The 16,292-nt window shown below is 37.3% G+C and overlaps 1 protein-coding gene and 1 long non-coding RNA gene across 8 annotated transcripts in view; one reads left to right on the forward strand and one right to left on the reverse strand.

Annotated features, from left to right (window-relative positions):
- The window catches only part of LOC128092723 (uncharacterized), a 444,042-nt gene that overhangs the window by 377,376 nt on the left and 50,374 nt on the right, over positions 1 to 16,292 (forward strand). The gene's annotated exons all lie outside the window — the stretch shown is intronic.
- Positions 1 to 16,292, reverse strand: part of LOC120424437 (calpain-A-like) — an 83,421-nt gene that overhangs the window by 29,908 nt on the left and 37,221 nt on the right. For 2 of the 7 annotated variants that reach the window (XM_039588566.2, XM_039588564.2), the window contains exons 1-3: positions 9,157 to 9,313; positions 1,852 to 1,912; positions 1,623 to 1,781 (exon numbers count right to left, since the gene is read on the reverse strand). The exons of 1 other annotated variant lie outside the window; for it this stretch is intronic. In XM_039588566.2, coding sequence (XP_039444500.1) covers positions 1,623 to 1,781; positions 1,852 to 1,866 — 174 coding nt within the window. In that variant the 5' untranslated portion in view covers positions 1,867 to 1,912; positions 9,157 to 9,313. Of the gene's footprint in view, positions 1 to 1,622; positions 1,782 to 1,851; positions 1,913 to 9,156; positions 9,314 to 11,805; positions 12,511 to 16,292 lie in introns of those variants that run through there. 4 more of the 7 variants (XM_039588559.2, XM_039588563.2, XM_039588560.2 and 1 more) reach the window with 4 other exon arrangements.

Here is a 16,292-nt window from a genome sequence, read left to right on the forward strand (position 1 = left end):
CTATTTGACATGGAATTGCTCATTGGCAAAAAACACTGTTGCATTTGACTCCAAAAATAATGCTTTTTTTTTAATTTCAACTAAAGTCACAAGAAAAAAAAATAATCAGATCCATAAATCCATAATAAGCATAAGGATAAGCATTAGGGTGGGTACGTTTTTCAAAAAGTTCTCGGATCAAGTTTTAGTATGGTTCCCCTTGTAGAGCATGCCCATAGGGACTTTCATGCCAAATATCAGCTCATTTGGTTGTAAACTGGCTGCGCGCATCAGGGTTAAAGTTTACATGGGAATTACTATGGGAAATTGGAACTTTTTGTTCAAACGCTCCTACAGGTCTGGGAAAATCACGCGCCAACTTCTGGTATGGTCAGGCCTATGGGGAATGGTCTGGAGAACACTTTTCCCGAAGAGAGCATATGGATTCGTTGTCCCTAGACCTGGCGCATCGGCAAACAATCCGATGTCTCCGGAATCAACGGTTTTCCCTCAAAAAGCATTAAATTTTCCTTAGCATGCTATGAAAGCTTGATGAACACCGCGACGCCATACGTCAGACAGCTACCACGTGGGTGAGAAACGGCTGGAATATTTAATTGCAAACCTTCTTTTAACTAGAAAATGATCATTTCGAGTAATCCTGATATTATTTAGTCGAATTCAAAATCTTTGCATAGCAAATTTGTATTTTTTTTTGCAAATATTTCAACCACGTGGTAGCTGTCTGACATATGGCGTCGCGGTGTTCATCAAGCTTTCATAGCATGCTAAGGAAAATTTAATGCTTTTTGAGGGAAAACCGTTGATTCCGGAGACATCGGATTGTTTGCCGATGCGCCAGGTCTAGGGACAACGAATCCATATGCTCTCCCTGACCATACCAGAAGTTGGCGCGTGATTTTCCCAGACCTGTAGGAGCGTTTGAACAAAAAGTTCCAATTTCCCATAGTAATTCCCATGTAAACTTTAACCCTGATGCGCGCAGCCAGTTTACAACCAAATGAGCTGATATTTGGCATGAAAGTCCCTATGGGCATGCTCTACAAGGGGAACCATACTAAAACTTGATCCGAGAACTTTTTGAAAAACGTACCCACCCTAATAAGCATAGGTGCCCACCCGCAGTAGCTACTCTGTTATTGACCAGGAAAAGTCACAAGAAAAAGATCAAATAATCAAATCCATAATATATATATAAAAAAAAACAAATTATAGGTAAGTTTTTTTTCCATGGGATATTAATGATCTCAATTTTTTTGAAGAAAATGAAATAAAAATTCCAAGCTGATCCACAAAAATGTATTTTAGACTGTTTTCATTTGAGTAAATTTCGGATTTTACTGAAATTAAAAAATAATTGTTTCTCTCTGAAAATATTAAAAAGCAAGTTATTTTAATTTTATGAGACATCAATATAACATTCAAACTTGTTTCGATGTACTGCAAAATATAAAATTATAACGGCAACCTCTGGCAAGTTAAAAGATTTGGTTCATATTCCATCAAATTTGTTCATTTTCACTTTTCAAAACATATCAACCAGATTTTTTCAAGTAAGCAGCCTACTTGCATTGTACATTAACTTCCTTCATGATATAAACTCTCTCAAAAACCCTACTTACAACTTTCATGTTCCGGATCGAGGGCAATATCCGCTTGGTGTCGGTTTCCTTCTTCTCGAAGATCTCATTGATGACACTGCCGATGTACTCGGTGGCCGCGGCCCCAATCGCCTGTCCAGCCCGGTCAAACAGCTGCTTCCCGGCCCCACTCAGGAGGCCCTAAAATTTGTGTTGTGGGTGTGTAATTAGTATCAATTGATTGTACGACGACAATTGTCGTGGTAAATACCTTTAGCTCATCCATGGCTGGAGGGGTTTGGTGGGGACTTTAGCGAGTCGGCGACAGTTGTCTACAATAATTATCGTTAAATTTATTGCTTTGAAAAAGCGGTTCAATAGGTGGAGTCTGCGATGTCCATAGAAGGGTGTTCTGTTTGAAGCCACGATGTTCTGGAGTTCTTCTTGAAAGTTGGATCTAATCACTATTCTTATTCTATATTATCTACCTGAACACACCTCGAACCTAACCAACAAGTGTAACTTATTTTTGCAATACATTCCTCAGTCGAAATGAATCATATTACAATAATTTTCTGAGCGTAAGCCTGATCACTAAACCAACACTAAGACAAATGTTATGCCACGCCATCATCAATCGTCAGTCAGTCACGTTACAATGATATCGTACACTTATAGTGCTAATTATTATTCCATTATTAGTATGTGCTTCTCGTTTTACTGAGGTCGCAGCCGGGCGACTGCGTACTAATACACGCTCACTGCGACTGGATCAACTAATGCTGCTGCTATGTACTAAAGGCAATTCCCCCCCACAGGCTTAGGAACGGTAGTGAACTTGGATGATATAAACGTGCCGCGATAGATCACAATCTTAGTATGTTTTCCAAGCTCTTTGCTTATGCTTCGTGGCGGATGGTGGGAAGTTGTTGACTCTACGCAATATTGGGTGTGATGTTTACTAAGAATGTTGACTATTTCGGGTTGTTTGACCTCGAATTGAAAATATGAAGAAATCATTAATACATTATTGCTCAAAAAAGTGTCATGGAAGAATCTTCATCATAAATGTTTCACTGAGAAATCACTGCAAAAGAGTTTCAAAAGATACTTTTTAGATATAATATTTCAAATGAACATCCTTATTACTTTTACCAACGCGTCTTGCAGATATTGATTTTTGATTCATTCTGTTCCAGTTTTCGTGTTTTTCACCTAACTGGGAAACATGAATCATCTTCTGTTGTCTGGCACTAAGCCAGCACTCCACCCAAAAAATCGAAATCCTTCACTTTATGACGCTTTGTCGGCTGAATCCGTTTGATGTCATCGCCTCAAAACGCCCGTTGCAATTCCACGATAATTGCTTCTGGTTGTTTAATGTATAATTGTAATGCACTTGACATGTAAACAATCAACCAAGATTTAAACCCTTTCACCTTAATCGCCAAAACAAGAGCTCATAGCTCATCCGCTCGGTCAACGGATACAGAGTGCGTGGGTGTCTTATTTTAAAAGAAGTCGTTGTTGTCGCATTTGGTCACGCCAGAATGTCTGCCGTACTGGAATTTCCATTTTATTTTTTGTTGTCGAGAGGTCAAATTATAAGGGGCTGCTGCGGTCAGTAGGACAAGGTACAAAGAAAAGTCATCGTGACCCACTTTAGAGCGTTTGGGAAATTATTTTCCTGCAGTTGTGCGCTTGAAAAAGATGAGCTCAAACATAGTCGTAAATTTGAGTAAAGAGTAATGTTGGATGAGCTAATTTGCTCCTTTTTTTTAGGATCTTGTTTGTTCATTACATTATCCCGACTTGAAGTTAATCAAAAATAATGTGTTTAACTAACCGATTCCAGTTTTATTTTTAACCCCGAGATTAACCAAAAATTAATGTTAGTAATTAATCAGTTAGACTATAACAAATTGTCCCAAAACTGTTGTCCCTCAATTGTTTTTAAATGATTTAAAATATTGAAGTTTTTAGCACTTATTATGATTTTGAACGATAAAAGGTTCTGTAAACCGGGGTGACATTGGTAGGGTTTCAATTAAGTTCTCAATTATAATTCAAACGGTAAGATCTTGTCTCAAGATTAATACTTTTAAAAGATTTACTGGGGTAGGCCACATGATGTCCATGTACGTTTAAACAGTTTCATTAAAAATTGATATAAGGCTTTCTAGTCAGAAATTTACCAACACATTCAAAGTATGTTTACATGGCAGCTGGACGTTTGTTTGCATCAGATTTCCTATCTCTTTCTAGCATTTTTTTTGTCAGGCGACTTCTAGCTGGTGTTTTCGACTGACCGCCCGATATGTCAGCCAACATACTTCACAGGGCTGTGACAGTTACAGCTCGATCATTGTTTGCATCAGGACACTGTGACGAGAAGTTCGTCACTTTTGGGTTAAACTATATTTTTCACTGGGCATAGAAAACCTTATTCTAAAAACGTTACTTAATCCACCCTTAGGTGGTTGGTGCCTTCCTCTCATTCAAAGGGTAATGCTATCCAAAATAGACACGCTCGTGGGAAGGTCTTTAAATTACCTATCCAAAGATAGGTCGCATGATATATTTGGAATACGTTTTCATCTAAATATCTGAGAAGTCGCCTCCAAAAAGTGTATAAATAACTCTTAAGTGCTTATAACTTTTGATAGGGTTGTCAGATCTTCAATGTATTGCGCGTTGGAAAGGTCTTTTAAATACCTTTCTAAAAATGTATAACATGCTGGGGTTTCTTACAAAAACCACCCTTTTTACAATCTTCCGGACTTTAGTCAAAATCGTTTTTTTAGCATTACTTTTGAAGTACTTTACTAAAATTCATAATTTTCAATAGGGACTTAAGGGACCCCAAGACGAATCTAATGAGACCAAAACGGTCCAACTCGGTCAAGTCAGTGCTGAGATAATCGAGTGCATATTTTTTGGTGCACAGACCCACATCCCTACACACACACACACACACACACACACACACACACAGACATTTGCTAAGAATTCGATTCTGAGTCGATAGGTATACATGAAGGTGGGTCTAGGAGGTCTAATTGAGAAGTTCAGTTTTCGAGTGATTTTATAGCCTTTCCTCAGTAAGGTGAGGAAGGCAAAACCGGGATGACTTTGATAGTCATTGGTTGTCATTGTGGATTACGTCAAAATGACCATAAGCTAGGTTACTTTTAATGTTTAGTTTGATTTTTTTTTTTTTTGCATTTGGTTTAACTGAGTTTGTTTACTTTTATTAAAATTGAAATAAATTTAAGGTTTAGTAATTTTAGTTAAGGGGTTATATACTTGTACATCGGCAAAAAGTCGTAGGTCGGTATGAGCAGACATTCAACTTTTTATACAATCTGTTTTGAAGTCATCAAAATATACATTTTCATCTATTAACAAAACAAATTTGAAGACATTTGGTAGTATCAGTGCGATATGTAGCAATATTAAGTGAGCAGTTTCAAAAAAACGGTTGCCACGATATCTCATCAATGCTTTGACCAAATCGGCTCAAAATTTTAGGAACGACTCGTGTGCATGACGAAGGCCGATTTTCAAAAAGTTTATTTTTAAAAGAGATAAAAATATTTTTGTGTTTTTCATGTTTAAAAACTTTCAGTTTTTTATTTATGTATTAAAAAAAAAAAACAAAATTTTAAAATCGAGCTTCGTCATGGACACGGGATATGCCTTCAGAGCTCTTCACCCCATACTTCAGCCAATTTGGTCCATTCCATCTCGAGATATCATGGCACCCGTAAATCAAGTCGGTGCACCGAGAAAAACGAACTGAAAGTTTGACAGAGTGCTTTGCGCATGGCAAAATTTTGAGCTTAAATCATTTCTGACTCAGTTTAATCATGGAATATCTTCATGAAACTTTCAGGAATGATTAAAAATCACCTTTTCAGTGGATTCAATACATTTTCTGTAATATGAAATTTTGTGATTTTCTACATGTATGTAACCCCTTAACCCTCTACAACCTAACCCCTTTAGACGGGCTTCGATCTAAAAAATCGCCAAAAATCCATTTTCCAACCGATTTTTGATCTGTAAACAGCATTGGAAAGAAGAACTCCTAAAATTTATGGGTTGGAAGTTTTACTTGTTTTATGTGACTTTGACAATGTTTTTAAAAATGTCATTTTTTTAGGGGTCAACTTTGGCTATGTTTTTACTAACATTTTCTATATTTTCAGTACAAAAAAGTATGCAGTAATTTTTGTTGTGACCCAGACTATGCCTCTACGCATTTTTTGCAATTTAAATGATGATGGTGCCATTCTATAGCAGAAAATGTGAAAAACATGCAAAAAATTGAAAAAGTGACTGTAAAAACGTGAAAAAATTAGATAGGCAAAATGTAATTATATTAGGTGGTAGAATAGGCCAAATACTACCAAAAACAAACATTAACTAAACAAGATAAATGCAAATTAAAATACTAAAAATAAAACAAGAAAAACATAAAACAAGAGAAGTAAAGTTTTTCGTAGAACAAAAGTTGCTCAAAATGACCTCCTGAACACGGGGAAAATAAATATTTTCGAAGAAAAAATTTGGGCTGTAGAGGGTTAATAAAAGATCCAAAATAGACTAAAATTCATTAGGGACGCATCCATAAACCACGTGGACATCTTTTTGGGAATCTTTTAACCCCCCCCCCCTCCCCGTCGTGGACAATTGTCCATACAAAAAATATTTTGTATGGATCGTGGACAATCGCCATATCCCCCCTCACCCCCCTTTGTCCCTTAGATGATATTTTTTTTCATACAAATATCCCTTTTTGTTGCCACTGAATCCAGTTTAATAAAATGCTTCATAAATTTTTCAAATATACTAACAATCTTGTTCTACTGAAAATGAATAAAAACCTGAAGATTCAATGCTTATCAAGAACACTAAAAATTTGTAACTTAGAAACTTATTCCAACTGTTCTTAGTGTAAAATTGTCTAAAGAATCGGATAATGCAGTCCGTTTTCCGATTCGAACTCAATATGACAATTTAAGAGTATTTAAACAATTCTATTTATCTATGTTTTCTTAATTATAGTTAACTAACTTTTTAAAATTTGTTGAATACTTTTCATGAGGTACTTCGAAAACATCTTTACCAAGCTACCAAGTAGCGTGGTTCACGTTTCTATGAAAAAGACAAAAGTTGTTATTTTGTCTTGCATCAACCGGAATTTCGTTCTTTTATGTCCCCAGAAGCATTCCTGAAAATTTGAGCCCATTTGGTAAGGTCTAGGAGCTCCAGTTTTAATTTGAAATTTATATGGGATTTTGATTTATTTTCCATGGGAAACTATCTTTTTTTACATTGTATTAGGATTTTTTTTTTATAAATCGATGAAATGACTTGATTCTTATAGTAGGAGATAGGTTTTGAACTGGGGAACAACTTTGTAGAACATACCAACATGCTAGGAAGTGACCCTTTAAAGATACAGATACTTTTAGATGGTGGCTTTTGAAGGGGCTTTACTGTGTGGGCCACCATCTAAAAGTATCTGTATCTTTAAAGGGTCACTTCCTAGCATGTTGGTATGTTCTACAAAGTTGTTCCCCAGTTCAAAACCTATCTCCTACTATAAGAATCAAGTCATTTCATCGATTTATAAAAAAAAATCCTAATACAATGTAAAAAAAGATAGTTTCCCATGGAAAATAAATCAAAATCCCATATAAATTTCAAATTAAAACTGGAGCTCCTAGACCTTACCAAATGGGCTCAAATTTTCAGGAATGCTTCTGGGGACATAAAAGAACGAAATTCCGGTTGATGCAAGACAAAATAACAACTTTTGTCTTTTTCATAGAAACGTGAACCACGCTACTACCAAGGCTTAATACCATTTCGTTTGTATTTAACTCGTAATTTTCGTTTGATAACCCTTCTGAATAGTCGCAATAATAATTGAAGATTGAGAGTATGGTACACTACAAATATACTGCATACTTAATTTCACATAATATAGGGGAAATGTTGTTAAGAAACACAGCCAAACTTGACTTCATAAAAAATGACATTTTTAAAAATATTGGCCAAATCATATAAATCAAGTTACACTTCCAACCTTACAATTATCCAAAATTTTAAGGGTTCTTCTCTCAAATGCTTTTTAAAGATCAAAAATTGGTTGAAAAATTGATTTTTGGCGTATTTTTAGATCGAAGCCAATCTAAAGGCGGGGTTGGGTTGTAGAGGGTTTATCATACCAAATTATGATATTTTTCTGATATTAAAAAAAAAAAAACAAAATCTGCCTAAGTTTGGTACCAAATGAAGTATTTTTTATGGAATTATAGTTTGTGACAAAATTCCTCTGAAACTATGGGAAAATTGACTAATTTTGCCATGTCACGAATCTTGCATCAACATATTAAAATTACAAATTTGCAGGCCACGTGCACGATCCAATACTTGTGCTGAAAGTTTAAATACAACTGTGAAACCTGAGCGAATACCAGTGGATTGAATTTGGAGTGTCATAAACTTTTGATTAGGAGTAAAAAAATAGCAAAAATAATTGTAAGTAATTAAATAAGATTAATAACATATTGTATTTTGCTATTTTTTATGATTTTCAATTCTTCAATACATTTAACGATTTTTTCCAAAATCAAAAACAATTCCCAATCGAAACAGCGCATACACAAACTTTTTGCTCCACATCCACTTTGCGGCAAAATCCGACTGCTAAATTTAGAATCTGTCCTTCACAGTGAAACCGGCACCAATGCGTTCTTCCCAATCCATCCCCCACACAGCACAGCATGTTTTTTCAACATCATAAAGTCTCTCGAACTTCTCTACAAATTTCGCGTCGTGGCATTGTATGTAAAATAAAATATAAAATAACTTTACACTGCTGTGCAAACGCCATCGGTGGCGTCGTGTTCCGTCCCAACAAAATTGCCATTAGGTCATCCGGCAGCCAAGTTTTGTACAATAACAAACGCATACAAATCAATTTGATTTTTGCGTTTTTTACGAGTTTTTCTATGACGGGAATCTACATGCGCGGTGGTATTCGTGAGTTATTCATTTTAGTTCAATTGGGAACCCTGTTCGGGGTTTTATCAATTTGTACCGTCACAAACGGTAACAGCTGTAGATTACTACTTGAGTTTGTTTACAAACATTGCTTGCTCTGATTGTGACAAGCACAGAGATTGATGTAACCGAAGTTCCTTCTTCAATACTTCATTCGGCGAGCTGGTTGATCCAAGTGCAATCCGGTATTGGAGTTGATTACAAGCGACTACCTCATCAACTGAAAATGTGAACGAATTAGCAGAGTGACATCATCGCGATGTTCAACACTCGCAAAAGTATGGTTAAAGTCGACGAGAAGAAATCCACCGATTTGCTACGTCACTAAAAAACCTGACTAATCGCCTGAGGAACTGCCTGCTCTTACATTGCTATTCGTACATGCTAAACCCTAAGACACTCCCTGAAAAGATCGAACTTCCAAGAACTCCAAGAACATCGCAGTTTTTCTCAACAGATTTCCCTTTGAGTTGACACACTTTCACCCCGCTACACATACCGAAAGTAAATTGATTTTTCCTTCTGCCAAAAGAGTGATGGTAATAAAAAAGACTCGAAAATTTCTCGGGAACGACACAGATTTGCGTGCTTCCACAAACACTCACTCGGCACCGACTGAAAAGTCCGACGGAGTCCGAAGAGCCGCAAAGAGACACAGGCAATAACTGTTTAGGCGTCGTTCGCAGAGTGGCGTACGCCGAAGATAGTGAGAAGGTGAGAAATCTATAAGATTGGGATGCGTTCACAGAGTCGCGTACTGTGAGATACGCCTGGCGACGATGGCACGCAAACTATCGTAGAAACTGTGTGTGTGTGTTTTTGCTTATGCGCACGTGAGTGCTGAGTTGGCGAAGCGTATAAGCGGATCAAAACATAAGCAACAGATTGAGGAGCTGAATATGTATGGGAATGTTTTTAAGAGGTGAGCGAATGGAGAAGCATTTAGTTATGCTAGTAGACGGTAGAGAAACAGTGAAGTTTGAATGAATGTTGACCATACGAAAATGTAAACTATTTTGAAGAAAATAATAGTTGCAGAACACTATCAATTTTCACTTCAATATAAATTAAATTTCTTCATAATAAACAATTTATTAGTTGAGTAGCTTGTGCGCGCCTTTGTTTGTGATATTACTCAAATTTTATCAGATCAAGGAGACCACTCAAATCCCATTTTGAAATTCCAGACTTTTGCAGAATCTCAAATAATACGTATTTCGTATCTAAAGAATGATTTCAAACAAAACACTCTTTGTGAAAAATCAATATAAACCATGAAAAAATTAAGCGCTCATTACTTTGATTATGCCGGGAACCGTGGTGTAGGGGTAAGCGTGATTGCCTCTCACCCACTCGGCCTGGGTTCGATCCCAGACGGTCCCGGTGGCATTTTTCGACACGAGATTTGTCTGATCACGCCTTCCGTCGGACGGGAAGTAAATGTTGGCCCCGGACTAACCAAAAGGTTAGGTCGTTAGCTCAGTCCAGGTGTAGGAGTCGTCTCCCTGGGTCCTGCCTCGGTGGAGTCGCTGGTAGGCAGTTGGACTAACAATCCAAAGGTCGTCAGTTCGAATCCCGGGGTGGATGGAAGCTAAGGTGTAAAAAGAGGTTTGCAATTGCCTCAACAATCAAGCCTTCGGACACTTAGTTTCGAGTAGGAATCTCGCAATCGAGAACGCCAAGACAATGCTTTAGAGCGAATAATTTGATTTTGATGTTTTTACTTTGATTATAATATTTCCAGATTTTATAAAAGACAATAGTTTATACGACAGAACAGAACCAGAACATATAAAAGACAATAGTTTATACGACATACACAAAGTTTGAGCTAAATAAAAAAATAGCAAAAAAATAAAAATGGTCGAAATCGACTGATTTCGTAGAGAGTTGCTCAGATTCCTTTTGAATTTTGTAAATTTTGTTATTGAATTTTTGATTTTTTTTTTTCATTGAAAAAAAACAGTTTGATAAGATTTTTGTTTTACCACTTATTGCGTGAAATGTTTGAAAGAAAAAATCATTCAATTTTCATCAAACCATAATACTTTAAACAAATTCAATGTTTTTTCATGTCTTTAAAACGATGTTCGTTCTGAATGAAAAAAAAAGAAATACTTTTTTTTATTCAGAACGAACGTCGAATAGATTTTTTTGATTTTCAAGTTTTCCAATAATTGAAAATCAAGCTATATTTAAAGTAATTAACCCATATACTCACAAATATTCAAAGCAATTACTTAATAAAAAATATTGAATGACTAAATGAATTTTGTTCAACAATTAAAAATATTCAATTACAACTCATAAAATGCGTTTTCAACTAAAATCGAGTGATAAATAGCTCAATAAGAAGTGAGCATGCAAGTTTCTATCAACAATTTTACAAAATAAGTTGCTTGAAAAGTCAAAATCAGCATGTTGGATGGAATTAGAAGCAAATGCTTAACCTGCCAAACATGAAATTTCACCTTAGATGTGTTCTTCTTGTTAAATTTTTGTTTTTAATTTGGAATTCGCACAGCATTTACTACTATTACAAGATTCCTGAAGTAAACATAAATCTTTTAACAAGCTTTAGCTTGTTCGTATCTTAGCAAAACAAGCTTCAAGTTGTTATTTCCAAACGATGTAAAAATATGTAAAACAAACACACGTGTGCCGCCGGTTGTTGTAACCTAGCACAACACCTCCGCAAAACATTTCTATTTTCTTCGGGAATACCATCTCAACTAGCTCGTAAAATACTCAGCACTTTCCATCACATGCCGTCCAGATGCCCAATCCCCTCGACCCGATGTGTGTCACCAGACCACAGTGGGGGTTGGAAAAACCGAGTTTTCCGAAACCAGCGCGCGCGAAAAATCGCGTGTACTGACTTCAAATGGACTATATAAATAAACAAAATGTTCTGCGGAACAGCGTTCTGGCAAAATGAATCCCTTTGAGTTTCGGGAAGTTCGTCTAGACGTTCAATTAGTCCTGGGGTTTTGAACGATGTTGAAACTGTAATCGCATCAGAATATTCCATAATTTTAACGAGTTTCATACAAGATGCTTATAACCATGCTCAATTAACGAATGATTCGTAGTAGTTGATCACAACGTCGTAGTCGCAAGCTAACGCAAATAACGCAAAGCTACTCACACTGCTAAACATCCCCTCGGCGATCGGAACGGAAACCGCCTGGAACGGTAATTCCTGTAACTGCGCGGGATCTTCCGAGGCACTTCCAAAGCTCGGTCCACCTCCGTACGACGCTCCCGGCATGGGCATCGGCATTGCCGGCATCGCGGGAGCTCCGTAACCGCCGGGACTCGGACCACCTGGCATGGGCATCCCGAAGCCCATCGTCGGATAGGGCAGGGCCGGAGCTGCCGGATAGGCAGGTGCCGCGGGTGCGTTCATAACTCCCGGTGCGAAGCCATACCCGTACGATTGGCTGGAGATCGAGGGGTTCGCACTGGAGTAGCCGGACGACTCCGGCGTTGGCATCTGGACGATTGGCGATTGACCAAAGGCGGCCGGGTTGACCCAGCCGGCCCCGTTGGCATTATAGTTGCGAGGATAGTTGTAGTTTTGGTTGAAGAACGACATTCTTCGATGGTTTGAGGAAGTTTACGAACGCGTAAGTCCTTTTAAGGAGCGACCTCAAGGATTACCGGTTGACGAACCGCGACGGCGACGACTTTACGAACGACGCGCACGACGCACGCGACGGGATACGCGACCTTCCTCAAGCGTAAACTTATTACAGCAACAGTAAAGATGACCTTTGCAACACTTCTTCAAGCTTGAGTTTTCTTTCTTCGTAGATATCAACCCAATCAACACAACAACGCAATAACTGCGTTATGATTGGCTAATGGAGCGCTTGTCAATCTTATCACTGGGATGTAAACAAAAACATCTGTTTCTGTGAGTGACAATGAACACAATTCACACCTCACTGCAGAACTCGTTTCGTTTTGTATCGTGCACTAAACAGCCGATGAGTAACTTGACTTTCGACGAAAATTCGCCAACTCAGACTGCACTAATCTATTTATAAACAATCTTCTTTTAAGTTCGTTCTACCATACACTGTCAACAACAGTGTTGTGGCAAATACGCCGTTTGTTTAGTTTAAAACACGGTTACTTTCTTCCTACTTTGCAATAAACTTATGAAATTACAATCAATCGATTCTTCAAGTATACTAATTTGGCACTGGATCAACTTGCAAAGTCGCAAAGTTTTCTGTTGAACCAACAAATCAGAGACGCGCCCGATTGTTTACCTTACGACGAACGTTTCAAGACTGTGGTCTGCTCTCCACTGAATGTACGCAAAACAGGCCCGAAGGTTGACGACGCCGACGCCGGAGTAGTAGTCGGCGCGGGTGGAACGGGGAAATCCACCCCGCGTGGTATCGTAGTAGCCGAACGTTGACAGAAGAAGCCGAATGCTGGGTGGGGGGGCACGTTCGCAGAACGTGTTCGGGTATTTCTGTTCTTCTTAGTGAATGCAGGTGAGTTGGGTTACTCAGATCGAACGGGATTCCACGGCGAATACCGGTGTAAAATTGATCGTTTCGTCAAAGCTTGTCGCGATAGTTTTGGAGTTGGAGTGCGTGGGTGTGGATCGGAATCATATGAGTTGAAGGTTTTCACTCGAGGCGGGGGTTGTCCAGTAGTAAGCAAGGTAAGAACAACAACGGTCAAATTTAGCGCATTTGGGCTGAACTTGAAATTTATGCAAAAATACCGGTTTGTGATGGGAAGATGGGACGATACAGGGTTTCCCCAGTCTGTTGTCATGAGAAGAGTTGATTCATATCACACACACTAGCGTGCCCAGCTCATTGTGGAAGGTGGGGCAATAATATGAACGTTTTTAAAATTACGTCATTTATGGACACCCCCTGACCAAATTTAGAACAAATTTCTGAGGATGGTGGGGCAGTTGCCCCATGTTGCCCCACCCTTTGCACGCTAGTGATCACACATGTTCAACATCGTTTTCAAAACTCAAGGTAGGTTTCCTCAGTTCGAATTTTAAGTATAAAAACAAATTGTAAGATACGTGAAGCTAATGATTTTTTTCTTGACCCAAAAGAAAACTCCCTGACAATTTGTAAAACTGTTGATAGAAACTTGCTTGCTCACTTCCTATTGAGCTTTTATCACTCGATTTCAGTTGAAAACGCTTTTTATGCGCCGTAATTGAACGTCAAAGTGCTGTTATGGCTACATTAGAGGCACGATTGAGTTAGATGCTGTTCCCCTAGATGGTGTCCATCATGCTTGGATAGTAAATTTAAATACTAAATGAATCACGTAATGTAAAATGCTTCAACAAAGAACATGTAAAAAAAATTAATTGCTGATTCTGAATCAATGTCGACCGACAATGATACCACTGACGAACAGTGATGATACCTTTCAGAGCCAATCACGGCGTTCTAGCAGGATTCTAGCAGAGTTCTAAAAGAGCAGGATAATCTTACAGCCTTCTAGCAGAAATGTTAGGACCATTCTAGTAGGATTCTGGCAGAACCAGCTTTGCTCGAATATTTCCTGACTGCTTTGTTTCTCTTAATAGGGACTCAGAATGTAACAAAAATAGTTTTTTGCAATTCCGTCGTGAAACTATTTACTTTTCCTGTCATTCTTGAACGACGAAATAGCCTACTTTTCTGTACCAAAAATAACAGAATCGAATAGCAACACTTTTCAAAATAAATGCTGAAAAGTTCTACTTTTCAGCACTAAAATGGGTGCTGAAAAGTTGAACTTTTCAGCACTTGTTTCGAAAAGTAACACTTTTCAACATTTTTGATTTAAACGTTTTACTGACAAAATACATGAAAATTTGACATAAAATTTCACTCAGTGTGTGTTTTTTGGAATTGCAAAAACTGTTGTACGGAACTCGCTGCAAAACTTGATTTTTTCAGCACTCTTAGTATTTATCCAACTCGGTGAACCTCGTTGGATAAATGTACGACTCGTGCTGAAAAAATCCTCTTTTTGCAATTTGTTGCATAAACTACTATTAAAAAACGTTACAAATTCATTTCAATCAGTTCACAATCATTAGCTCATAGACAAAGAGACGTAAATCTGTTTTAAAATCCATCAATAAACAATTAAACGGTCAATTTGAGCAATTCTCTACCAAAACCGGAAATGGATTTTATTTGTATTTTTTTATTTGGCTCAAACTTTGTGGGGGCCTTTCCTATGACCAAATAAGCTATTTTGTGTCATTGGTTCACCCATACAAGTCTCCATACAATTTTGGCTGCTGTCCATACAAAAATGGTATGTAAATATTCAAGCAGCTGTAACTTTTGAGTGAATTTTCTGATCAATTTGCTGTCTTCGGCAAAGTTGTAGGTATTGTTGAGGACTTTTGAGAAAAAAATAGGTACACGGAAAAAAATTGCAGATTTTTTTATCAACTTTTTTTTCACTAAAACTCAATTTCCCAAAAATACGTATTTTTGATTTTCGAGATTTTTTGATATGTTTTAGGGGACAAAAATCCGCAACTTTTGAGCCATAGAGAAACATAGTCAAAAAATCTGCCGCTGAGTTATGAATTTTTGAAAAAAATTGTGATTTTTGGGAAAAATCAAAGTTTTATGCAAAAACAAGTTTGACATTATTTTTTAATGCAAAATTGAATTTGCAATCGAAAAGTACTCTACAGATTTTTTGATAAAGGGCTCCGTTTTCAAGATATAGCCACCGAAAGTTTGATTTTAGCGAAATATTTGCAGTTTTTCAATTTTTAAAAATAGTGACCATGAGTGACCATTTCTAAGAATTTTTTTTTTTTTTAAAGTTCAGAAAATTCGCTATAAAATTGTCTAAGAGATATTGAAGATTGGACCTCGGGTTGCTGAGATAGAGCCGCTTTAAGAAAAAGAAGCACGAAAATTGAAGTTTTCTAAGTCTCATCAAAACAACCCACCATTTTCTAGTGACCATATCTCAGCAACTAATGGTCCGATTTTCAATGTTAATACATGAAATATTCGTGAAATTTTCCGATCTCTTCGAAAAAAATATTTTGAAAATTTTTAAATCAAGACTAGCTTTTTAAATGGGCCAAACATTGAAAAAAAAATGGTCGAAATCAGCCGATTTCGTAGAGAGTTGCTGCATACCATCAAATTTGAATTATCTAAAATTCATCAAGGCAAATTTCATTTCAGCATCACTGACACGCGTTTGACTGTGGTTTAAAACTGTCCAATGTGCGTCCAATATTCAATAATTTACGCCTGTTTTTCTTTGGTAAGTCTTTTCACATTAATACAAAATTCTGTTTACCGTCAGTGGCGGTGACATTGGGTTTGGGGGGTGAGATTGGGTCAAAGTATTTTTTTACGGATTTTACCATTCCTCAGGTACTTCTCAATGAAACTGAATTCCGTTAAAAGGGTTGTGCAAGGGACATCTTAAGATGACTTTTCTGAAAAAATCTCGTTCCTAGATCAAATCCTGTTATTTTAGCAGCTGTCTAAAGTTGATGTACGGCCAAAGTGGCCAAAAATGACCTCTCGAAAAATCAACTTTTTAAATTTTTTGTTAGAATTGATCAAAAACTACCCAAATGTTTGAAAATCTCTACTTCAAATATTT

Source organism: Culex pipiens, chromosome 2, assembly GCF_016801865.2.
Source record: "Culex pipiens pallens isolate TS chromosome 2, TS_CPP_V2, whole genome shotgun sequence".
NCBI lineage: Eukaryota > Metazoa > Arthropoda > Insecta > Diptera > Culicidae > Culex > Culex pipiens.